The sequence below is a fragment of the Melospiza georgiana genome, chromosome 3 (assembly GCF_028018845.1).
Source record: "Melospiza georgiana isolate bMelGeo1 chromosome 3, bMelGeo1.pri, whole genome shotgun sequence".
In the NCBI taxonomy this organism is placed as follows: Eukaryota; Metazoa; Chordata; class Aves; order Passeriformes; family Passerellidae; genus Melospiza; species Melospiza georgiana.
This window is the reverse complement of record NC_080432.1, coordinates 108,590,333-108,615,613: the sequence shown is the minus strand read 5'-3', so window position 1 is coordinate 108,615,613 and position 25,281 is coordinate 108,590,333. Positions and strand designations below refer to the sequence as shown.

General features: G+C 39.0%; 1 protein-coding gene across 3 annotated transcripts in view; it reads right to left on the bottom strand.

The window, feature by feature from the left end:
• Positions 1-25,281, bottom strand: part of ASRGL1 (asparaginase and isoaspartyl peptidase 1) — a 70,986-nt gene that overhangs the window by 18,894 nt on the left and 26,811 nt on the right. The window contains exons 1-2 of one of the 3 annotated variants that reach the window (XM_058020441.1): positions 1,227-1,345; positions 67-335 (exon numbers count right to left, since the gene is read on the bottom strand). In XM_058020441.1, the coding sequence (XP_057876424.1) occupies positions 67-253 (187 nt within the window). In that variant the 5' untranslated portion in view covers positions 254-335; positions 1,227-1,345. Of the gene's footprint in view, positions 1-66; positions 336-416; positions 442-1,226; positions 1,346-25,281 lie in introns of those variants that run through there. The other 2 variants (XM_058020443.1, XM_058020442.1) reach the window with 2 other exon arrangements.

Here is a 25,281-nt window from a genome sequence, read left to right as displayed (position 1 = left end):
AGCATCAGGGCAAAACACTTGAAATATAATATGATTCTAAGTCCACTTAATCCTTAGAAAAATTACCTGCATTAAAATGAGGATCATCTTCCATTGACCGTACTGCCTCCTCAACTGCATCTACGGCAGTGCCTCCCTTCTTCAGGAGAGCGTAACCTCGCAGCGAAGCTCTGACAACCCCAGCCCGGCATCCCTCCTCTCGCTCTCTGAAGATCCGGCCAGCTCCACCGTGCACCACGATCACCGGCTTCATCCTGCCGAGCTCCTCCTCTGGCTTTCAGCGGCGCACACAGGTCAGGAGATGGGAAGGGGAACTCTTTCGCACGTGGTTCCTTCTACAAGGAGAGCGGCTGCAGGTTAGGTAACACGTATGGGTAGTTTGCTACAATTTTGCTTCTGGGAAGCCAAGTACTCACATGGAGGAGCTCCTGAGGCCCCACGCAGCTTGGTGCAACTCTTGAGGCCAACCCTGCTCTGAGGAAGGGTCTGGGTCAAATGGCACAGCAAGGGCCCCTTTCAGGCTAAGTTACTCTACAATCGGGTTGTTTAATATGAATTCTGTCTGGTAATAATAAATTACATGGGGATAAGCATTTGAGTAACCCTTGAACCTGCCAACTGCTCTTTGTTTTAGATGGGTAGCCTGTTGTCAGAGTAGAGTAATATCACCAGCAATAAAGAAAAGCAACTGACCTGACCCGAGTTAAAAGCTTACCCAGCTCAACCACCTGGATCCCAGACCTCTGACCTCTTGCTATACTTTGAACTTCGAGCAGGAAAACAAGGTTTTCATTCACACCTGGCAGCCAACACCGTCTTGTTTCTGCTTATGGCCTCGTGCGAGCAAAAGCCATTGTTGCTGGCTGCTATACATCTTTGGTGATGCAAATTACCGGTTTTGCTTCCAGAAAAAGGCAAAGAAGCAGCAGCAAACTCATCTCCCACTGTAATCTGGGGCACTTCCCAGAAAAAACTCCCCTCGTGAAAAGTTTCTCGGGGACGGCTATTTTTGGAGGCAGCCTTTCATCAAACAAGCAAACCCCTCCGACAGAGCCTCCCGCACTCCTCCGGTCCCTCGCACTCTTGCTGCCCCAGGCGACGCCGGCCGAGACGGCAGCAGGCGGGGAGCAGAGGAAATCCCAGCCGGGGCTGCTGTGGGGCACATCTTCCCGTAAGCGAGGCCGTTCAGGTTTTTATTTCAGCCAGCAGCTACGCTCTTCCCTTACCCAGAACAGGCTACCCTGGTCCGTAGACCCAGCCCTGCCGCGCTCACGGCGGGGCCGCGCCGCTCTCCCGCCGGCCCCCGGCGTTCCCGCGGAGTGCAGCGTCCGACCGCCCCTGGAGCGCCCCGTCCTTGCAGAGAGCCGCGGCCGCTCTGGGAGCGCTCCCGTGCGGGCGCAGGCCCAGGGACCTTCCGCCGCAGCCGCCCTTAACAGACATGGCGCCCCGGCTTGCCCGCACCGAGCATGGCGGCTGGTGCCGTCGCACCCCGCGGTCTCCGCCCCGCACCGGCAGGGGCCGGGCCGCTGCCGCTGGCCCTGAGGTGGGCCCGGCCCGGCCCGGCCCGGCCCGCCCCTGGGCTGTCGACTGCGGGTGGCGCCGCGCCGCGCTCATCCCGGCGTGGTTCCCCCTCAGCCGGCAGTGCTGCTGCCGCCGCCCTGTGCACGGCCGCAGCCGCGCTGTCACACCAGCTCGCCGCCTGCCACCGCTTGATTTCCCCTCGAGTTAAATTAGAAAAATGGCACCTCTCCCCAAAACCGATCCTCAGCAGCCCTTCCCGCGTGCCCGCCCTTCCCTCTGGCCAGGCCGGGTTATTCCCGTTCCCAAAGCTCGGGCTGCCTGTGGGGTGCTGTAGGCTAAAAGGAGCTGTAGGCCGAGGGAGCTTCTGTCCTTGGGATCATCACGCACATCCCGGGCAGGTTGGCACAGACCACATTTTACATACATATAAAAGTATATGTATCGGTGAGGATAAGCTCTAAGTGGCCACACTGTTCCCAAACTGATGACAAAGACAAGAACTGAGCTTGATGTTTGTTTCTAATTATACGCTGCTGGTGGAACAAACAGTAGTTAACTAAAAGTAGAGCTGCTAAAGGTTCTTTCTGAAAAGTAAAAAATAAGAGTCTGTGAAAAATGTGTATTTTATGATTGGCTTTTCACAAATATTAAAATGAGTATTATATGTGTTGTGTTAGAAAGTAACGCTGTATTAATTCACTTAAGTAGTGTGTTAAATATAGTTTTAAGTTATAAAAATGTTAAAATAGAAACTATGCTATGTAGGATACTTTTTTTAAAGAAAGGACTTGCAACGAGATAGCAGCCACAGGGCACCTAAATCTTTCAGAGAAAGAGAATTTATTGCCCTCTTATCAGAAGAAATGAGCTTCTTCCCGCCTCGAAGGCACTGTTAGGATTCAGAGGAAGAAGCTGACAATGACCAGACGGAATCCTGTGTTTGAATGGAATTTATACATCATGTATGAAGTGTATGAACATGCAACAGGCTGTTGTTTTTAAGAGTTAATCCTTTGTTAATGAGTGTCCTCTTTCAGGCTTGGGCTGCCCAGAAAAAGGTACCCGGACATCCGTAACTCTTTGTCTCATATTGTCTCATATTGTTCTAATCCAAATTGTCCAAATTATTATTACTCTAATTGTGTTACTATTTTCATAACCATTTTCTATCTGTTAAACTTTTAAAATTTTAAAAACAAGCGATTGGCGTTTTTCACAAGTCTATAAAAAAAACCCCTGTAATTCTAAACTTCTGAACTCCCTTACCTGTGTCACTAGAAGTGTAAACAAAGATTTCTCAACATTGGTACCAACTCCATGGCCTGCCTTGGCCTTCTCCCCTGGCCATTCCTGCGTTGCTCCTGCCTGTGCTCGCGTGTCTCTGCGCGGTGCCATAGCCCGGGCTGCAGGGACACAGGGACACAGGGACACAGGGACACAGGGACTGCAGCTCTGGGCATCAAGGGGACGTGGCTGTGCACAAAGGGCGAGGATTTATGGCAGAGCGAAGTCACTCAATTTGAGATCTGTTTTGATTCCTGAAGCTTTGTTGGAAACTAATTCGTGTGGTTTAATTAAAAGGAAATACTCCTGATGGTTTTTCTTTGTCATTAGTAGGCTTAGACAGGCATTAAAATTTCTTACATTAATTATTTGAGAGTGCTGTCTGGTTTTGTAGAATATTTCTCTTGTTTTCAGGTAGTGTCAAGGCAGGAAACAAATACTATTTAGATTAAACAGTTTAGAAGAATCATTTTGGTTGTTTGCATGGACAGCTGAACACAAAATTTATATAGTAACTCTAAGCTGAAATTTTAACATTAGTCTAACATTATGATTCATCAAAACAAGGATGTCACTTGATAGAACTGGAATAATCTGTTTCTACATCAGCTTTTTACCTTAAGCCCTCTTCAGCCACTGCCTTTGTCATTTTGGTCAAATCATTTATGTGCTTTTTAAAATGCTGTATAGCTTCTTAGAGCAGACTGGAAAGCATCAGTATTTAGTTTTATGATTATGATTTAGTTTTTTAAAATTAGCACATTGAATTGCACCTGAGGAACCTGCCCTAAAGCTATGTAAACTGGTAGAATAAGTTTTAAATAATTGCTCTAGAAACCTATTGATTTTGCTCTCGCTAATTTTCATAAGAGACCCTTTGTGTAATCTAATTGCCCGAGAAATAAATTTTAAAATGTACAGAATAAATTAGGAGGGTTGCATGTGGAGCCTTGTGGAGATTAACTTTCCTGGCTGTAAGCTGAATGTGCCTTATTTGAAAGAGGTGGGAACACGTTATCATAGGTAATTAAGGGAAGAGGGCTGAAGCAGGGAAGGAAGAGATCTGGGCACGTGTGGATGGGGAAGATGTGTCTGAAAATACTCTGATGTCATAGGGTCAACTCTGCATTTCCAGTGACTAAAATACAACTGTACTTGTGCCTTCTATTTTCCTGCAGAATCCATAAATTAAGGACATGCCCTCCTTCTAGAGAAAGAATTCCCCTAGAAACTCATTGAAATGTTAATTTTAGGAACCAGCAAAGAGAGTGAAATACATTGTAAAAGTAACTGGTTTAATGCATATTTCTAATAAAACTATTTTTAAAATAAATGTTTGTGTAGCAACTTGTGTGTTTATCCATAAACTATTTAAAAATCTTCAAAATCTGGTGTAGCACAGAAAGCAGCGCTCTATATTTTATTAATTGGATTGGAGGAGCATGCAGAGTTGATCAAGGCTAAGGCTGCTTGAGCAAGTGTCAAGCATGCAGAAACAGAATGTTGTTCACAAAGTCTGCAAACTTGGATCTTTTTATATTAGACAGAACTGTCATATGGAGATCTGCAGCATTAGGATGCTCAGGTCACACTGGGAAAACTCATGCATGTTGAATAACTTTGTTCATATGCACAATTTAAGTCTGTAAACCATTTCTTACCATATTCTTACTGTGAAGAGTGTGCCAACATTTATTTAGGGGAGCTGGAAAAAACAGTTCCTCTGAGAGTTTCATTTTTTAATGCAAAGTTAAAAGTTATGTTCAGGTAAGATCAGCAATGTAAATGTGCAGTAGTAGGGACAGTAAATGGTAGATGAGGTATTCACTAAAACACAGTTGTGATCAGTTCTAAGTGATTAATGAGCTCTATGTTGAACAGTTCATCTGGAAATATTTTCTTGGGAAGAGGCACTAGACTTACCAGTGTCCATGATGTTTCCTCCCCTGCTGCACAGAAGTGAGATTAAATTGATGATGGGTTTATTTTCCCACTCTGAGGAGGCTTTAGCCATAGAACCTAGATGTCTTCCCCATGGCAGATTGTCCCAAACAAGAAGTTAACAGTGCCTTACTGCTCCTAGTATTTAAGCATTTTGCACACAGAGGGATGGTTGTAAGAGGCCACTCTCAGAAACCTGTGTGAGGGGAAGAAGAGTGACATAGGTTGTGGTACTGGTCATGGGAAATCCCTGTTCACATCCTAGTTTTGAACTGTGCACGTTGTGTGTTTGACCAGTTTTCAAAGCTTAAGTTTAAAAATGGTCCTGGTGGTTCCTGTTTCTCTGTCTTGTGTATTTACTGAGGTTTTATCACATTTATCAGCTGTGTGCTCTGCTGAAGGTGCATTTGAGGTGAGTATCTTGAGTAGAAGACAACCAGACTGACACATGGATGACTGGCAGAGACTAAAATTAGAACCTTTTGTTTTCCTATTCTTCCTGTTGTTGCAAGAACCCTGACACCATGTTGCATTTTTGTCACTGCACAGCTGAAAAAATGTTTTCCTCTGTCACCTCTATGCTTTTGAAGTCCCTCCCATAAGCCTCTGAAGTCTATAAATCTCAGCCTGCTCCATCCTAATCACTTTAACTTCAAAGAAGCCAGATCAAGTTCAATTTTTTGAGATTATTTTCAATTCTCTGTTTATCCCAAGCTTTACATCCCCTTTGTAAAAGTCTTTCAGACATTCTTGTTTTGGCTGATCTGCATAAAACACACGAGCATGTTGGAAAACTTGTCTGTGTGTCTGTCTGGGGCTTACAGCTTCCCAGCAAGTACAGGGGGCTTCTGGATCAATCCATTCAGAGAAAGTGGCACCCTCAGGCTGGCAAGGGTTACAATTGCTTCGGTTCAATCCCATGCCCCTTGCAAACTCCATAGCTACCACAACAATTGCAACATTTTAAACCCCAGAATTTAGGAAGTATTTCTCTTATGTAATTCAGATTTGTTTTGTCTTGTAATTTGATTACACTAGGAAAAAGTGTAGTTTTCTTAGTTCTTACTGATGTACAATTAACATGCTATACTTAAAACAAGATTTCAGTTTAGCCCATATTTTAGGCAAAAGCATAATTACTTTTTAAGGTGCATTAGAAGATATTTGCTTAAATATAGCTTAATATAAGGACTCAAGCTTCCAAACACTCCAGGAATTTCTAGGAAAATTTGTAATACACCTTAGCACTAACAAAGTAATAATTCTAAGCATTTTGTCACATGTAAAGGCTTACTGAGGGTAATAGAAGTATGCACAGTAAAGATTTTAGGTGGATTTTGAATTTTCAATATACAGGACACTTTTGGGAGAAAAGATAGCACAAAACAGTTTAAAATAATTCATAAGGGATTTCCCTGTCACAATGGGGGAACAGAATGAAAATTAATCAAATGACAAATGAACATCTGTTCAAGTATGTCCTTTCTTTGTGACTTCTTGTCACTCAAATGTATGGAACTTTAGCGAGCCTATTTGCAGGATGCAAGAAATATTCACAGAATGCAGGAAATAAAATAACATCATCATGGCAGGTGCATACCAAGTGTATGTACAGTACCTGAGATGCTCTTTGTACTTGAGAGACGAAATAGGAAGAAATGAAACTAACTTGGGACACACAAACATGGAATTAAAGAAATTACTTTTGAGTAACTTTTTAAACACTTAGCCAAGTTGCCAGGCATTGGAGAGAATCACAGAGGTCCTGTGTCAGATAAAATATTCCCTCTTGTGATTTGCAGTGGGGTTCAAATCATAAAAACCTAGTAAGTGATGCTCCAGGGAGTCACTATCATTACCTGCAGGTGACCCTGTGGAGGTATTTACTTCTGCAGAGAGGTGGGCAGGGAAGAATTAAGCTTTGGAAGTTTGCTGCCTGTGCTGATATTGCAGGTATGCTTATATATAGCAGCTACCCAATTATCAGGAGGATTATGATTACCATGTGTGGCCATGAGAAGGAAAAATAAAGGCATGATAGTTTTGCTTAGTTCAAATGTTTAGTGTATTATCAGAATTATGTTTGTTTTTAGTGAAATAAAAAGCTGAGACGTGTCAGTAGAAGAATGATGGAATTTTAAGTGATAAAATTAGTTTAATGCAAGTGGTTTATGTATTCAATAAAAGTATCTGCTACTTCAGTAATTAACGTTAAGAAATATTTAGAAAAAATATGTGCCATGTACATAAAACTAGATTCAAAGGCATGTTTAGAAAGATTACTCTCTAGAGTTCTTCCTCAATTTATTTCTTAAGAAAATTTCAGGTTTTTTCATACATCATATCTGCTGTCAGACTGGTTTTGAAGAAACATTGTGTTTTGTTTTTTTAATGAGGAATTGCATTTCTTTCCCTTCCACCTAAGTATAAGCTCATACGGTATGTGTAATACTTTAGTAAAAATGGATAAAAAATGCAGTTGGAAAAGCTTACAGTTAACACATCACTGTAGTTGTAGTTTTTCATGTGAAAATAATAAAAGGGAAATGCCAGGAATGAAGGGGTTTTATTTTGAATACTTCATCTTCTATTTTATTTCTAATTCTACATTACCACCTCAATTCTTATGGCATGTAACTAAATTCTAATTGAAGTAACTAAAACCTATGTTGTTGCACATACACCTAAAAGCCATATTTCAGGATGAATTTTTAAGATGTTTATCAAATTATTTATAAAATGCAAAAATATTGCCGAGAGTAGGCCATGAATAGTGTACTAACAGAAAATTCTCCAGCATAAATCAGAGAAGTCAATCATAAGGCTGGTGGCAGGGAAAACTAATCAAGCAGGGAAAAGCAAAAAGGTGTATTTTAAAATGAGAATACTAAATGAGATAGCCAATTGGTGTCTGCCAGGCACAGACATAGGTCTGTTATAGTGAGAATTGATGTCAGGTCTCTGTAAATGCAATGTAACAGGTGACAAAATTTGTGTGAGATCTTCAGATAAGCCATGCAAAGGTACCAGAAACAAAAAGCACTTTTAAATTGATTGTGATGTGAGTGGGGAACCAGTGGAGTTGGATGAAAGGGAGAGAATTGCTTTGTCTTTCTCCTCAGTCATGGGGATGAAAGCAGTGATGGTTGCCCCCAGCTGCAGTACAGAAAGCGATCATCCCATGACAGCTTGGAGAATTCAAGACCAGATATACAGATTTCCATCGTGTCACTTGTGATCATGGGCGGGGAATATTGTTTATTTTGGTACCATGATATGGGAAGCTTCCTAAAGCTGCTGAGAGTAGCAAACTTTCTTTGCCTTCAGGTAAGCAAAAATGCAGCTTACATATGCATACTGCACTGCTAGATGGCTGCAAAACTAGTTACCTTCCTGAAGATTTGATCATGGTCCTGGTGCCAGCATATTCCTAAACAAACCCACATGAAAAGAAAACTCGGGATAGGTATTATTCTAAGGCTGCAAAAAGAGGTAATTTGTCATCTGATCTTTGAGTAAGGATAAATGAATGGACATGGATTCACAGTGTATTTTATTCAAGAGACTAAAATTATTGCAGTACTAGCAAAACACAAACATATGAACAAATATAATTAAGACTTGTTTAGGATGAGTATTGAGTGTAGAAAAGATCAAGAGAGTAGGATTCAAAATATTGGTGCCTTTCTACTGTTTGCAGCACTGAAGTGTATGTTAAGAAATGAGACAAATACAAGCATGATACCTTGTATTAAAGCGGCCAGATTTAGGTGGAGTTGTAAACTGCAAATCAAGTATTTTATGAACCACTAATTCTCCTTTGCTCTACTTCATGCACTTATGAATAGCCTCTGATGTTGTCTGCTAAGTCCTTATTTTAATATTCTTTCATAATATAGTCTCAATTTAGAAGGTTATTAAGGGAATTTTGAAATAAATCATCATGCATATTGTTACATTCAGTAGCCACCTTCAGTTGGGTATAAATTAGCACAATATGAAACAGATCTGCTAAGGGCATTCACACATTGAAGTTATACTGAGAGTTTTGCTGGGCTGTGCAGGAAAGATTTATTTCTTCATTCAAATGTTTGCACATTAATAAAACTTACTTGTCATGTATGTTCAGAAAAATAGATGCCAGGTTTTTAAGGGTAAAGTTTCAATCCAAATCTAAAAACTTAGTTTTGAGTGTCATATCTGTCCAGAGAACTGGAACAGGCTTTGTGAAAAAAGTGCTGAGGTAAGGCAAAAAACCCCCCTGGTTTTGCATATAAAATGGTTTCCAGTATTAAAGGAAAGGAGAGGAGACTCTCAGGAATTGTGATCTTCTACAGCTGTTGGATATTTCATAGAGGGGAGCTGAACTCTGACCAGTGTTCGGGAAGGAGGTTTGTGACATGGACCTAAGGTAGCACAACCATGAGCCTTGACAGTGCTTGGCACCCTCAGTATTGGTGATGGAGATTGTGTTCCTTCTCAGGAAGGCAAGGTTAAAATGTGATCTGTGTTACTGTAACTATACTTTGTGTTTGGGATGCCAAGTTGACTCCTGCTATAATCAGGAAGACACTGCCAATTCCAAGGCAGCTGCCATTGCTGCCCTTTCCTTTCCTCCACTTTTTTAATCTTTGTGTCTCCTCCCTTCCTCCTCCAAATTTCCTTTTTTTGTACAGTGGGCTTAGTGAAAAAACTGCCAATGCAGAATTGGTATTTCAAGTTGATGGAAAATTCAAGAACATGAGATAGTACTAGATTCATCATATTTAGTGAGCTATTTCTGCTGAAGAATTTTGAAGAAAACGTAGTTAACATCTGAAAATCAGTATCCCTAAAATTTTGAGGATATGTGGTTAGATCTATTATCTTTCTGCTGCTTTTATTCCTTTTCTAGCTTTTGCATTTCAAAAGAAATAATTTCAATGCCATTTATTCTTAAGTCATTGGAAGTCACATTTTCTCCCCACTTTTTTAAAAAAAGAAGTTTTTATGATTACAATATTGTGGATAAATGCTGTCTATAACCAGTAGAAATGCTTCGGAGCTGATTGAAAGGAGGACACTAGGCTTTCTGAAATGCTGTCTGATCGTATATGAGATATGGAAGTATCCAACTTGTTTTAACAATAGAAACTCCTTTTTTTTCCCCTATGTAAAAATAGATCACAGTGCAGTGACCCTTGAGGGAGAGAAAGAATGAAAAAACTGCGTGTTTCTCTCAAAATTCTGACTACATTGTTACAGTCTGTGTCAAAGGATGACAAATCCGAATTGCTCTGCTTCCTGTGTTCTTTGAATTAGAGCCTGGTGTGTGTTACACTATTTTGACCTCTTCAAAATTTTGTAATTTAATTAGCAGATTTCTTTTTCCTTCTCTGTCCCATTTTGAGGTGTGGGGCAAAAAAAAGAACATATATATATCTATATATATATCTCAGTGTTGCAATACATCATTCTTTTCTGAATCAACTGCATATTTTGAATGGTATTTATATGAAAGCACTCTTGTATTAATTTAAATCAGGATGATATAAAAACAATATGTGGTATTAACCAACACAGGTTAAAGACTATCTGAACTGGCTGGAAAAAATTTACTGCCCAGTCACTAATCTATAGGCTTGATGCTTGCTAGGGTATTTGCCTAGCTGCACCTGCCTTATCATCATATTCAACTGTGAATTAGTTAGCACAAAAAGTTGGCAGAGGAAAGGGAATTTTTCACCTCAAGGTCAGTAACAAAGCAGGCTAATACTGATTTAATGCTGTTATGGTCCGGTAGTTCGGCATGAACATGACTCTGTGTTGCCATCAGTTGACACATGTCTTCATTCAAAAAGCCACTTTCCCAACTTAGATCCTTTTTGCAAGAACATCAAGTAGCAGGCACCTGCCTTAGCTGGCACAAAGTTAAGTGTCCTGGCTAAGCTAGTTGTCTAGGCCTTCTCTCTCACTGTGGAGAGGGATTTTCAGAGTGATTCATACAGTTCTAAAAGATGTGTCTAAAATAGATGAGATGAGTCATCCTGTGGAAGTACCTGCCCCTCTACTGACGACAGAGGGAGACCTAGATGACTAACTTACTGTAGATAGCTAAATTTTGGGCTGGTAGTTAGTAGGTGAGAAAGCTCAGTACCAATGTCTTTTTCTTTTAATGAAAAGAGGCTCAAGTATGCAGTCATTATGAAGTCTGTATGACCACTGATCATGCAGTATATACTGAAAAAGAGATGGACCTGCACTGCTGTTCTCCTGTATCTTTAATAAATATGTTGATTTCATTTCTTGCTAAATTAATCTATATCAAGATGAGGAAGAGAACACAATTTTTATCCTAAAAAATCCCACTGGAAAGGGATAAGTGTCATTTACTGTACATGGATCTATGAAGCAATGAGCATGATATTTATTCTGCATCAGTTTCCATTATTGAAATTGCTTTGTATTGAAATAGCCTTTTACATCCAGTACCGGTGGTATTGGATGTAAAATCCATTAGGTGGGGTGTAACAGATTGTTAGCATGGATTTACTTAAATACAGCATGAAGATCTGCAGTCTGCAGGGCATGAACTTCATTGCTGGCTGCTTCAGATGCATCGTTTTTTGGAGAAGTTACAAAAATTAGGCTTTAAACTCACTAATATTTAATTAAAACCCATCTCTTGCCCAATTTGAAAATTTTGAGGTCTTAGGGAATATTAAGGAATTATTCACCACATCTGATTTTAGATATCAAATTAGGTTTCTAAATAAAGAGTCTAGGCACTGTTTGTAATCAGCAGAGTAGAGTTGATACCTCCAGGGAACAATTTAGAGCAGCTAAGGTAAGCAGGAAGTTAGTGCTCTGGTTGTCCTCTGGAGGACTTCTGCTGCTGCCTAACTTGAATCCTCTGAAATAATCTCTGAGATACTTATTTATCCGTCTATATTTACTGTGGAGGAAGCCTAGTCTGGTTCTGGTTTTGTAGGCTGTTAAAGTGGGCAAGATGAATATTCCCCTTGTTGTTTCCTACCATAATTCTTAGGTTAGTAATACCTTGTCAACTCAGAGTGCAGTATTTTTCTGAATATATTGAGAATATATTTCTGAATGTCAGGCATGCATTAGAAGTGCCTGCTGCATGGTTAATGTACATAGTAGCCTCAGCAATGTTAATGTAGTAGCGTACAATATAGTGGTGTGTCGTCTGTGTAGCATGCTGATTTCTAAATTATTTTCTTGTGACTTGGTTAACTGAGCACCCCCCTGGCTGTCCAGGATAATCAGCAAAATCTATTTGGTTTTCTCAGAAAATTTGCTTTCATTTTGGGTCCTCTCCAGTTGAATCATAAACAGTTCTAACCTCGACTATGTCTGCAAGGCCCTGAGTAGCAAACTGCTGCCTGGCACAGGCACTGTAAGGCCTTCCTCACCTGCCCTTGCATTCAGAGAGTCAGAACTCAGTGCTTCGGATCAAACAGCACAGTTAATTGTTCTATTTTTTTGTTGGTCAACAGCTGTTTTACCTAAAGCAGCACACTCCTACTGTAGCTTTGAAAGTATAATAACTGGTTATATATTGCTTTATGCAGATTCTACAGGGCTTCGAAATTCAGGGTGTTAACTGATTTGCTACAGTTTGAAAAATCATCTACAGAGTTTGGGAACATATTGTCATGGTAAGTTGAGATCTGTGGATTTTGCTATCATTTAATATGGAAGCCCAAGTTTATGCATAAAGCACAAAATCAGTGAAGGGTGAAGAGAAGTCATGAACACAAATTAGCCTTGATTAATCTTCATTTCTCACCTGGAGATAAAGCACAATGTGGGATATTATGTTAGCACCTGGAGGAGGAGGAGTTTCCAGTCTTTCAGGAAGAAATGCAAGCATGTTACAGAAGACAAGCAGCAACTGTAAGTGCTGTACCCCGGGGAACTGTCACCCAATGGAGGAGTTCAGGTGACAAAATCCCTTTAATATGGTAGCCATCAGAAACAGTGAATGTTTAATCTAAGACAATAAACCTTGAATCTGGTGGATAAGTTAAAATTCTGTTCTTGGGTAATTCTTCTTATAAAAGACAAAGGAAAGTAAAACTGCAAAGGACACAAGGGTGTATCCAGGGGAACAAGAACATCATTTATAGTCGCCAGAGTTGCTTGATGAGGCTCACTTGCTAGATACCTGATAACAAGGAAAGCCAATCTGTCACTGTATGCTTCCATAAAGAAGATTTGTCTATAATAGGGAGCATTAAACAGGGTAATGGAAATTACTTGAGCAGCCACTGAATTAATTTTCATTTTAAACATACTCTAAAGATAACTGGCTGGACAGCATTGCAAGTTCTATATCTGAGTGCATCCATTAAAAAAAGACTGTGAGAAGTTTGCTGGTTTTGAATATAAACTTGGCTGTGCTGTCAGCTAACATCTCCTCTACCTGGAGCAAAACTTTAAGTGATGCATAATATAGATAGACTCTGTTGTGGATTCCTGAAATCATTACCTCATACAAACTGCTTTTATTTAATAGAGCAATGTAATTGTTTCTCTAGAGGGTGATGAGAGTGATTCATTATATTTGATCTTTTTCATACCAGAATACTGCTGTTGCTAGCTCAGAAGACTTTTTGGCAAATCAAAAGGAGCCTGCTAGTTTGGAGCATTTCTCTGTCAGTTTGAAATCCCCAAGCTGTAGCTTCAAGCTCAGCAGTAAGTGCTTTGCAGTAGTACCAAGAGAGCTGAAATAATCAACAATAGAAACCTTTTATCTCATGTCTGAAATCCATAGATAGAAAGAGAATATATATATAAATATTTCTCTTTAATATTTCACATCATGCTTCCATTTAAAAAGTTTAAAGTTCTTTCACCAAGAGTGGACATAAGCTAAGCCAAGCCACAGGATTAATCATAAATAATTTATATGAACTCCCTCTACTAAGATATCCTGCAATTTCATAAAGAATGAACACATGTTCTGAGAATACAGAAGGGTTGCTATAATTGGCTCACTTTAACACGCCTGGGAACAACACATGAAGCTGCTGCTGCAGTTTTTCTGACATAGCTAGTCATGTTGCTCACTGTCCACAACAATTAAATATTCATTTTTCTCTGATTCTTTTTCTTTTTTTCCTTAGAACTGCATCCAGATTAGGGGAAAAAAATTCTGCTAAAAATTCTGAACAATGTTGACTTGTAAAAGCTGTAGAACAACTATTGCTTCAATAAACAGGATTAGTTTTGGATTACTTTTTCTACAAAGACTCTGGAGCACTGCCTTACTCCTCCTTGCTGTGAAACGTCAACCCCTTCAGATCTCCATGGTTATCTCATAGAATGAAAAGTAAAATCATTCTGGGATGATTATATAAAAAACTTGTAAAGGGTAAGTCCAAGCTAAAAAACTGGGGACTAAACAGCACATTTTCAGATGGCTGAGTTTGTGTGTACGTTTGGAGAGATGAATAGAAGCCTTAAACTGTGCAGCATGGAATGGGCCTTGGTTTGGGGAAGATACAGAAAAGGCCTTACTGATTTATTGGTGTGTCTTTTGAACATGTACCTGCCAATTTGATTAAAGCAACAAGAAATTAGCTGGGTTGGATTTGGAAACAGTGGCTTAAATATTAAACCTAAAATTTACTAAAATACAAAATATTCAACATTCCTAAACACCTGTACAAAAGAGATTTAAGAGCATAGTTAAGGCTAGGCTTGCATATGGATGTGCATACCATTAAAGCTGGAGAAGTGTGGATTTCTGCCATGTTCTGTAAATGTAAGATACATAAATTACAATTGCTTTGGCATACCGTTCCTTACATGAATTGCTTCTCCAGTCTTTACTTTATGAATAAATGTGCTTGGTGTGACTACTCTTGTCTCACACTGATCTCAAACAGCAGAAAATATCCTGTATGCAATGCAGGTATATATAGTATCCATGAGATATGTTTCTCAATATTGATTACAGTTATTTTGTGTTTGCAGAAAATTTAAAGCTGGCAGGACTGAAATACACCCAAGAGAGGTTTAATACTGATGTGGAAAAATAGTCAGAGAAAATTAGGATGCAGTTCAGGGACAATTTCAAAGTACTACTCTGTTTAGATGGTATTTCTTATCTAAAACGTAGAATGAGGAATGGACAGTAGTACTTAGGTTGAGCATGAGTCAACAGTGTTGTGTTACTATAAAAAAGCAACTGTGCTGGGGAGACATGACAAATATCAAATATTTAAATGACCTGAAAGTAGAAAGAGAATAAGCTGTGCTGTGGGCTAATGGGAGTAGGAAAATATAAAATGGGCTTAAATCATATGAAAATTTCAGGCTAAATATTATTGTTACATTATTTTTGCCAGGCATATTGAAAGCACTGGGGTTGCTTGTTTATGATCTGGTCAGACAAATATCTGTCAAAGATAATAGATGCTGCCTTGGGACCAGATATGTCATTTGGCTCCTACCAGCTCTGGACTCTATTATTCAATGTGGTAATAAAACTTCACCAGTATTTTCGTGCAAATATGCATAAAGATACAATTCAAAGAGAGTATGAAGCCTTTGACACTAAGCACTGTATGAGATATGCAGTTTCTCTCCAACATAATACCTACTTCTGGTTTTGGTAAAGGAAATAGTTAAGCTTCTAATTTAGCTTTGATTTTATATTGTCATCTCAGCATCACTCCTTCTTCACAATATCTCATCCTACTCACAGATTCCTGCATCACAATAATACCTTTTTCACCGGCCTTCTCAGTAGGTTGGGACAACACAGAAAAGGAACAGCACCATGGACAGCAAATTCAATTTAAGTTGGCAATATGACGCTGCTGTTGAAAAGCCAAAGCTTGTTCTGTGATAAATTAAATAAATACAATATGTAAAGCACTGGAGGTATGTGATCTGTGTGGCATCAGCTGGGTTACTAGAGGGTAAAAATCACACCACGAAAGAGAATACAGAGGGCAGCAACACATACAAACATGGTAGATGATATAGCCTGTAAGAGAGAGCAGAATGCAGTATGGAAATGGGGAGTGGAGAACACTGCCTCCCATCGATGTGCCTGACTCATGCTTTTACCTTTATTTGTTTGGTGAATAATATTTAGTGTTTAATGTATATCTATATATCTATGGATATAAATAATCTCTTCATGGAAACTAATTACCTCTTCCAGTCTGTAGAAAGCTGTTACAAAGGCAAGAGCTGCCACTTGAGCAAGAGGACAGCAATTTCATTTTATCAAAACCTATTTTCAAGAAGAGCTTTTGTCCAAAGCAAGACAAGCTCTATTATATTACTGTTTCTTTAACATTCCTTTTGGAAAATATTTGAAGTAGGTTACCCAAATATCTTTCAGGGCTGATCTTGATGTGCTAAATTCTGTTTCTCAACAGATCCCCTTTTTGTGACAACTTCAAACCTAACCTATCTGTGATTTCTAATATTTAATAGAGTTTGGATTTGGTATTTGTAATCAACTCTTTTTTCCTCCCTGTCTTCATTCATTGTGTCCAGAACCTCAAAGGCAGTGAAAAAGAAGCATCCAGAAGGTCAGTGCTACTGCTGCCCTGTTACTTGATTGCTATCAGAAAAACACAGCAGACAGGTTTTGTAAGAAAGCTTTCTTGACAGAGCACCCTGTGCTGGTGTGATTGGGTCTGGCTGGACACATGCACTGTTTTCTTCATGGGGGCCTTGTGCAGGGTGGTTACTCCTGCTCTGCACATACCAGCATGTTTCATAAGGCATTTGCATTCTTTCATTCATGGCCTCAACATGCTTAAGGTTAGACTGTAATGTGAGAACAGGCATCAAAGATGCGCTTTTACATTAGCTCCCTAATCCAAAATACTTTTACCAATCCACAGTCTAGATGAAAAAAACCTGAGAGACAATGTGAAATGAGACTGTTTGGGGAATATTAAATGTGTTTTATTTTATATTGTGATGTCTTCAATATGCTGCATTTTGCTGGGTATCATACGAGCACAAAATTCTAAATTTCCACCTCAAAGTGCTTGAGTTTGTCTGACTCCAACCTCTACTTATCTGATGATAATGCCATTTGCTACAGAAGAGAAATGCCTATTTTGCGATATGCACCTCCATAAATACAGAGGGGTTGCAGTGTAGAAGGTGTCTCCAAGCAAAAAGGCACAAACTTGATCTCATCTGATGTCTTTCAGATACCTCACACCAATAACACCACCTTAAACCACTGGGTAAAGATCTTTCCAGGCTTAAATGACCCTGAATTTTGCACAGCAATTCAGTGCAAGCAAAAGAGTTTTGAGAGCATAAAACACCAGAAAATCACTGCAGAACAGGTATTTTAGATAATTAATATTAACAGTTTGGGGAGCAGGTTTGGGGGCTTGCTTTTTGTTTGGGGTTTTTAAAATTATAGATAAATTATATTTCTTATTTCTTTTTCTTTAGGATTATTTTGCTAGCATTTATGTTCTGTAAAGGGGGCTGAAATTGAATTTACAGCTTTTGTTAAGAAATTACTGACTTAACGAACTGATGCAGCTTAAGTGACACCAGTCCATTTTAAGCAGCAGAGATTATTTCTGTTTGCACACCAGTATCCCAAGTAACTCTCTTGTGAAAGGAATATGTATTTGAATTAAAGGCTGAAGTATGAGCAGTCGGTAATGTCTGCAAAACAATATGGAAACCTGTCATTAGTTTTTTAAATTGGAGGAATTTGGTTGCCTTTTTCAATTTCCTGTGAGACAAAATATACTTTCCCTGTTATGTGCAGGTGACAGCAGAGTCATGTTAATCATCACTTTCCTCATTAGAAGTTCTTACCTCCTTTTTATGCAATTCTTCTAAAACATAATTTCTCTTCAATTGAAGAGTAAATTCCTTGCAATAAATGCACTTTGATAGAACATATTTCTTCTATCATTCAGAACCTTTGAATCTAGTGCCCCATTTCAACCAAATTTGAGAAGAGGCAAAACTTTGAGGTAATTTTCTACAAGTTTCATGAATTAAAATGTTCAAAGTGGAGAGGTGCCTTGAGCAATATTGAAGGAAGGAATGTATAAAACATTTTTTATTGAAAAGCTATCAAAGAAGACATATTTGCTGTTCAAACCTGAGAGGTATATCTATAGCATACTAGATTTAATTTTAAATTTCTTGGTATGGGTATTTATTTCAGTGGAATTTTTAAAATATTTGCAAGTCAAAACTCCAAATGATATATAAGTGAGAACACTGTAAAATAATGTGAAACTGTGGAAAAGTCTCTAGCAAAGACTGGGATGCAAATTTTAAGTTCTCTAATAATTTATGTATTATATTGAACTAGTGTACTATTACTAAAAGGACAGTAGAAATAAAGAGAGATAATGTCATCAGTGGCTAGCAGGGGTGAAAATTTAATGGAAATGAGAAGTGCTGAGTCATGGTTAAAATTTGCATTGGTGGAATAATGGTTTCTGTAATGCTCTCAAATTTTAAATTAATCTGGTGAGTGTTGAAAAAGATATTACAATATTGCCCTTAATTAATTTACTGGATAAGAAAAAGCTGCCAAATTTTTTAAATGTTTACCTGCAGAGGAATTTTAAACACCAGATTTTAGGAGTTCCTTATACATGGTCTGGAGTCATAAAATTCAGTGTTAGTATTTTTGGTTAGTTCTTGGTTTATGAGAATGAGAGTATTGATCCAAGATGGAAGTCCTTGTGACAGAGACAGCCAAATTCAGTGAGAGCTGTTGCAGGGACCTGCAAATTCCCTGATGTCTATGAGGGAACAATACAGAGCAGCTGAAGAGTGCTGTAGCATTGGTGACACATCAGCATGGTGCCATGTGTTTTGCTCTGGGCAAGTCAGTGTCCTGAAGGTGTCAACAAGCCAGAGTAACAACAAAAACGCAATAAAAAAACATTTTAGAAGTGGAAGAGAGAAAGAGTCTGACTAAACTTGTATCAGCTGGCTATGTGGGAGCCAAAACTCTGCAAAGGCACAATAACAATTTATATATACTTGAAGAGTGTACAGGAAAAGATGGGAATTACACACTTCAATGAACAGAGTATAGAATTGAGGATGAAATTAAGAAAAGTTGTATTGATCCGTTCTAGAGCTCAGCTTCTGTGATGCTAAATTTCCTCCTTGCAACAATGCCCTCAAGGGAAGAGGAGGAAGACTTCTATTATGGGAAAACACCAGTAAATGGCTGGGGAAAAAACCAGTAAAAACTGGGAAAACACCAGTTAATGAAGAGTCCTGAACAGATACAGGTGGTGGGCTAGGCTGATAGTTGGACTTCATGAGATTAAATCTATTTTCCAACCCTAACAATTCTACATTTCTATGATTCTGGGATGTAACTTATGGCAAATTCCTAGTTTAACAACAATATAACCCTGAAGGCGCTAACGTGACTGTATTGTTTGACATACTGTGTAGCAGAGAGGATATTCTTGAAGCAACTCCTGACTGGATTAGATTTCCTTCTCGTCCATTACATATGGTTGCACCTTTGGTGTTCAGGTCATGATGCAGTTGTTTTGGTTTTTTTTCACCTGGAATATTCTTCACCTGGAATATTCTAGAATATTCAGTGGGCCAAAGCTAGAAGACAGACAGTTTGAGAGCATGTTGTGAGTCCTGTACTTGTGAGGGAGGAAAGGGAGGGGGAACATAGAAGTTGGAAAATTATCTATTCAATCTGCCTTTTCTTTCTACTTGTTTACTCTCTACATATGGTTTGTTTTGCTGCTGAACATATATAGGAAAAATCTTAATGTATTTGTGTCATAGGGCCAGTGGAAGATGTGTATTCTCTCACTGCTGGAGAGAAGATGTTTAAAGGAATTTTATGCATCTTGAATACATTTTCAGAAAAAAATGAGAGTTTAGCAAAGATATTTCTGTGTAGTCAAAGAAGGAATTTAATGAAAATTCCCTGGTGACGAGTTCTTACCCAAGCAATAATAGCTAGCAATGGATGGACCTTTTTTAAAACCTTTTAAGCTGTTTGTGAACTGTCTAATTTATGGACTTACATAATTTAACCATTTTTGCCGCATGCCAGTTTACTGGCAGTGCACCTGTGGCCCGTTTCAAACTAGGCTTCATCATGGAATACAGGCAGGAAGATGCAGGGCCCTGCAGGAACACTCACGTGAAGACTGACAGTGCTGAGGCCTGGCCAAGAGGCTCTCTGAAGTCCAGGAGAAATTTGCAAAAAAAAGTTTCAGGATTGAACACAGAGATGATAAATTATTTTAGGTAAAGGCTCCAAACATCATGTGTTTGTGCAGCATCCAGCATGATATTCCCTCATGTCTGAAAGCCTTGACTATGTGACAATTCCAGGTAGCATTATTTTATTTATAAAATACATAATTTTCCCCTTCTAGCCATGAACATATTTTATCTTCCCTTATCCTAGTTAAAGTTTGTTTTCCTTTTTATGAATTTTTATCTTCCTATCTCTCATATATTAATTTGGAAAAGAAAAATATAATTTTACAGAGTTAAATAAACAATAGGCCCTGTTTTTTAACCAACAAAGTCAAAATACTCAGTATTCCAGGGTTGAACCCAACAATTCATCCTCTGTGGCTCCCAGGACTTACACCAGCTCTAAAATAAATGAGCACAGTCCCAAATACCAAGGCTGACTTGTTATCTCTGTATGTACTTTTCAGATAACAGACATTAAATAATTCACTATACAAAGTCTTATTTCAATTAAAATGGTAAAACTGATAAAGAAGTTTTCTTTACTTTTGGGAACATATCTCTGGCTTGTAATTGCATTAATTACAAATACACACAGTTGAAAAGTTATTCAAATGCAAATTTTCTTAATGAGAAGAAAGCAACTGGGAGTATAATTTTTAGTTGCTGCAGTTAATGAAAGTATTTGATTTTGTTTTAATTGCATTTTTAATAAAATAAAGTGCTCTCACAGTGATGAGGTTTCACTAATACAGCATCATCTAAGCGGTGCTAGAGCTCCCAAAGGTTGCTGATGGTGGATAGATCAGCTGGCACTGGGCTCTTGCTGGAGATAAGTGAAGCAAACAACCCTTGCTCCTGGGCAGTGCTGATCTCTGGCTAACAGCAGTGTGCTGAAGAGTGTCACCAGAATGAGCCTAAAGGTTCTCTGATATTTTATCTAACACTGGTAAGGAATTGCAGGAACTTCTTTTTAAAAGGATTAATGATAAAACCTCCTTCCCCAAACATCCTCCCCTCAATATACTCTAAATTATTATTAAAAATAACCAAGGCTATAGATATTAGTGGGTTACCTTTCAGTCATGCACATGAGATGGTGCCTATGAGGAAGAGCAACCATGTGGGGGAACTGGAGGAAACAGCCTGGTGGCTCAGTGGCTGCCCCTCTTCACACTTCAGCCTGGGAATAAAAGGATGGCAAATCCCATCTCTGGGTGAGCCTCCTGGTACCCATGAGTAGCTGTATCCAAACCTCAGTGGTTATCCTTCCTCAGCTGTGATTTCAGAATGCCATGTGTTCAGACTGGTTTTGCAATGTAAATCAAGAATGAATTCCAGAAAAGCTTGGTCTAGTCATAAACAACTTAGGAACAGCAAAAAGACAAAATGCATTTAAAAAAATAGGAATAGTTTCATTTAACTCTAATTATAATTAATATACTTGAAGGTATGATAAGATTCCCAGAATAAATCAGAGCTGTTTGCCTCATATAATGAAGAAATCTAGCTATTTTTAGCATTCTAGCAGAATATAACTTGGTATAGAGATAGTGTGCTAATTTTATGTTTTTTTTTTTCCAAAGAAGCAAGTATTTCAGAGGTACATACATGGCAAATTAATTTTTCATAGATATTATGCATAAATGAAATTTAGAGAAAATATGCATATGTTAAATTGAATAGATTCACCATAGCATCCTGATAAGAGTTCACCTGCTGTTAATTTTCCTCTGAGATGAAAACATTACCAGGCAACAAAACCAGATGTTTAAGCACATCTTCACAGAGTAGAAAAGAGGGTTTTAAGTTTAGAACTTCTACCAGATTTTGATCCTGAGCAAGTATCATTGTTTCGGATCAGGACCAGGTAATAAGGGATGCAGACTCCCGAGGCATTCACAGAAGGCTGATTAACTTTATTAAGAAACCCATTGCTTTTTATATGCTACAGGTTTGCTACAGGTGGACCTGATTGGTCCTTTAATTAAATCACCATCAGCATTGGCTAATTAAGATCCACCCTTTTGGTAAACATATGTCCATAACGCATTCCATATGTTCACGGCATCAGGGTGCAGCAAGTTAAGATAAGAATTGTTTGTAATTCTTTTCTCTGATCTTCTCACAGCCTTTCCCAGAATGATGCCTGGGAAAGCTGTCTGCTTCTCTCTGTGACGAGAGAGCTGCTACCACAAGCAAGAACTTAGGGAAGCCCATGGAGATCTCTCAGATAGACTTAACAGAATCCAATATATTTTAAGACAACTGACATGACAATCTCTGCGTTTTACAAAGGAAATGTAAGGGGTACAGGAGTGAAGTAAAGGGTGAGGCAAGAGCAGGAACCAAAAGACATCATTGTGGTAAAGGAAAGTGAAGTTCAGGTCAGAGAGGAAGGAAAGGATAGAGCAGCAAGAGGGAGAAGGGACAGTAGTCTTGCTGCCTTCTCCAGTTACCCATTTTCTTCCCTTGTGTGTATTGAGGGATATCTCCTAGTCAATAGGATATCTCCATTTCACCTTTCTCCCATAGAAGCTCCTGGCAAGGGGCTATCCCAGACCTCCTTCACCCAGCGTGGGGGACATGGCCAGCAATGGTTTTGTTCCAGGTTGTTTCTGCTCCAAGAGTAGCTGCACTTATTTAACAGTGTTTGGATGAATGACCTGGAGAAGCTTTTCATGTGCAAAGGATAGCTGGTATAAGTGCTCTGAAATATGTATGTTTATTCAGTTTTGATTGTATTGTGGACATGGAGGTTTTGAGATGTTTTTTTGGGAATTTGTCCTAGAGGTTCTCCAAAGGAAGCCTTTGGAGAAAGCAACAGCAAGCTTTTGTAACAACTATGAGATTCTATAAATGTTTTGTGCTTCTCAAGTACTGTTGATGTAATGCGATGAAAAAAAAGGAACAGGCTCTGAATGGCCAGTATGGGTATAATATTATATTCTGAAATGGAGAAGTAGATGATGACAGGGGCAGAATCAACCTGCTTTTGAGTCAGCTTACTATTGCTGTAACTGTCCTGTCATGAAAGGTCATTGACATCATCAGCAATAAAACCAAGTTATTTTCTCTTTTCTGATACAGTATTTCAGACAGCCATTAACCAATCTCCATTGTGCTATAACAAACAGAAATTTAGGGATGGGAACTGGGCATTTCTGCCACCCGTGGAGGTAGCAGAGAGAAGAGTGATGTGGGATCCCTCAGCTGCCACTGGCCTTGGGGGACACTTGTGTCTGTGCCCTGTGAGTTGACTTTTCCTTCTCTCTGCAGTATTGACAGCAGTGTTTCCTCCTCCACTAAGTGCCAGGGAAAAACACTGTCTGATTTTGCATACCTGAACTGCATAACTAGAGCCACATCTTAAATGGTTGTCTGCAGCTACTTGAAAGTCCACTGACATGTACAAAAGTGAATGTAAATGCATTATCTTCAAAATAATTCACTGCTGCAAAACTCTGCTAAGGCAGTAAAGGCACCCCAGGCATATCTTCTGCCCTTTCAAATTGAGAAAGTCAACAAATACTAGACTTCTAGAAAACCACAAAATGAAGAGTTATTTTCAGTTCTCAAAGAACCTTAATTCTTAATTTATTTGAAAAAATGACCCAATAAACATATAACTTCTCTCTTTCTGTCTCCAAAACTCTAAGGAAAGAGAAACCACTTATGTTTTCTCTGTGGTCATATTTGCCCTAGTCCAAAAAAGTACAACTCACCTACTAAATTTTTCAGATATGTCACCTTTGTCTGGATGCACATGTACAATATAACACTATTTGTTTTTCTTTTTTCAATTAGCCTCTACACAAACTATATTATTCTCCAGCTTCAGTGTTGAAAAGCTTGACAAAAAAAATACCTGTAACCAAACTCTATCCACCTTTCTCCATGAAACTTCTAAAAGGTACAGAAAAACCAAGATTGGAAATGACCAGCCCATAACCCTCCATATTCACTACTAAATCCTGTCCTCAAGTGCCACATTTGCACACTTTTGAACACTTCCAGGGATTCCACTTCCCTGTGTAGCTTATTCCAATGTATGACCACCTTCCCAGTGAAAAAGTTTTCACAAATATCCAATCTAAACCTTCCCGGGTGGAACTTGAGGCCATTTCCTCTCATCCTGTCAGCAGTTGCTTGGGATAAGGGGCTGACCCCTCCTTGCTGCAATCTCCTTTCAGGTAGTTGTGAGAGTGATAAGACTGCTCCTGAGATTCCTTTGCTCTGGGCAAAATAACCCCAAATGTAGTTTATTATGTGTCTTAAGGCAGTAGCACAACACTTTTTTCTCTGATCACATGTCAAGGTCTGATAGAGCTCCTGTTGCTGCACAGAGCATCCCCTCTTGGACCCACAGCTCACCCACGCTGCTCTTGCCACATGCTGCAATTACTTTCATTGGGAGCAGGACACTCCCAAAAATCCCAAGGGTTTTTTCCAGCCTTCCCAGGGCTGCTGTCCCCAAGGGAAGAAGAGGGAGAACAGAATTCAGTGTATCTGTATTTATTAAGCTTTCTCACAAATTTGGGATTGCTGAATTTGAAATTATACAAAGGTGTTGTCAGGTATGCAGAGTTATTCTCAGTAAATTCTTGCACTGGGATGGCAGGGATTCCACCACCTCCCCAGCTAATCTCTTTCAAGGTGTATAATTAGAAGACAAGCTGTTGATAAACATTCCCTTAAGCATCATTTAAAAAATCATGCTTACTGAAAAGTAATTGTATACTACCCTCATCTTTTCAATAGAAAGTCGTCGTCTTGCCTAAGGGTGAATATCTGAACGTTGGTTGTCGATGTCTAGACTCATCAACCTAGATTCCCTTTATAGCCAGCTGAAAGAAACAGGCACCTCCAGGGCATGATTCATCTGTCTATCTTAGCAGAAATGGTAAGTGGAGAAGGGTTTCTTTCTGAAATATATGCTTCAGAAATGATTGGAGTTGTTCAGGAAATGGTTTTCATATTCTGTGGGAAATGGATTTAAAGAACTGTTTTTCTTCAATACTAGAATGAAGAAAAATGCTTTCAAGAAATTTTCAAGAAAATTGCCTATTTAAAAATTCCCTCTTAGTAAAATGAAAGGCTTATTTTCTCATGTTTTCTTCCTTTATGTTTTATAATTCACAATGGAAAAATTACATTTGGAAATGAAGAGACGTTTTAGTAAGAAAAATTGAAACTTGAGATCAAAGTGGAATATTTTTTTCTCATTGGTATCCTTCAACTTGAATTGCCTTTTCTTTATGAAAGGTCACCAAAATTGGTCCATTCTTACGATAAGTTTTGATTTCCACAGAA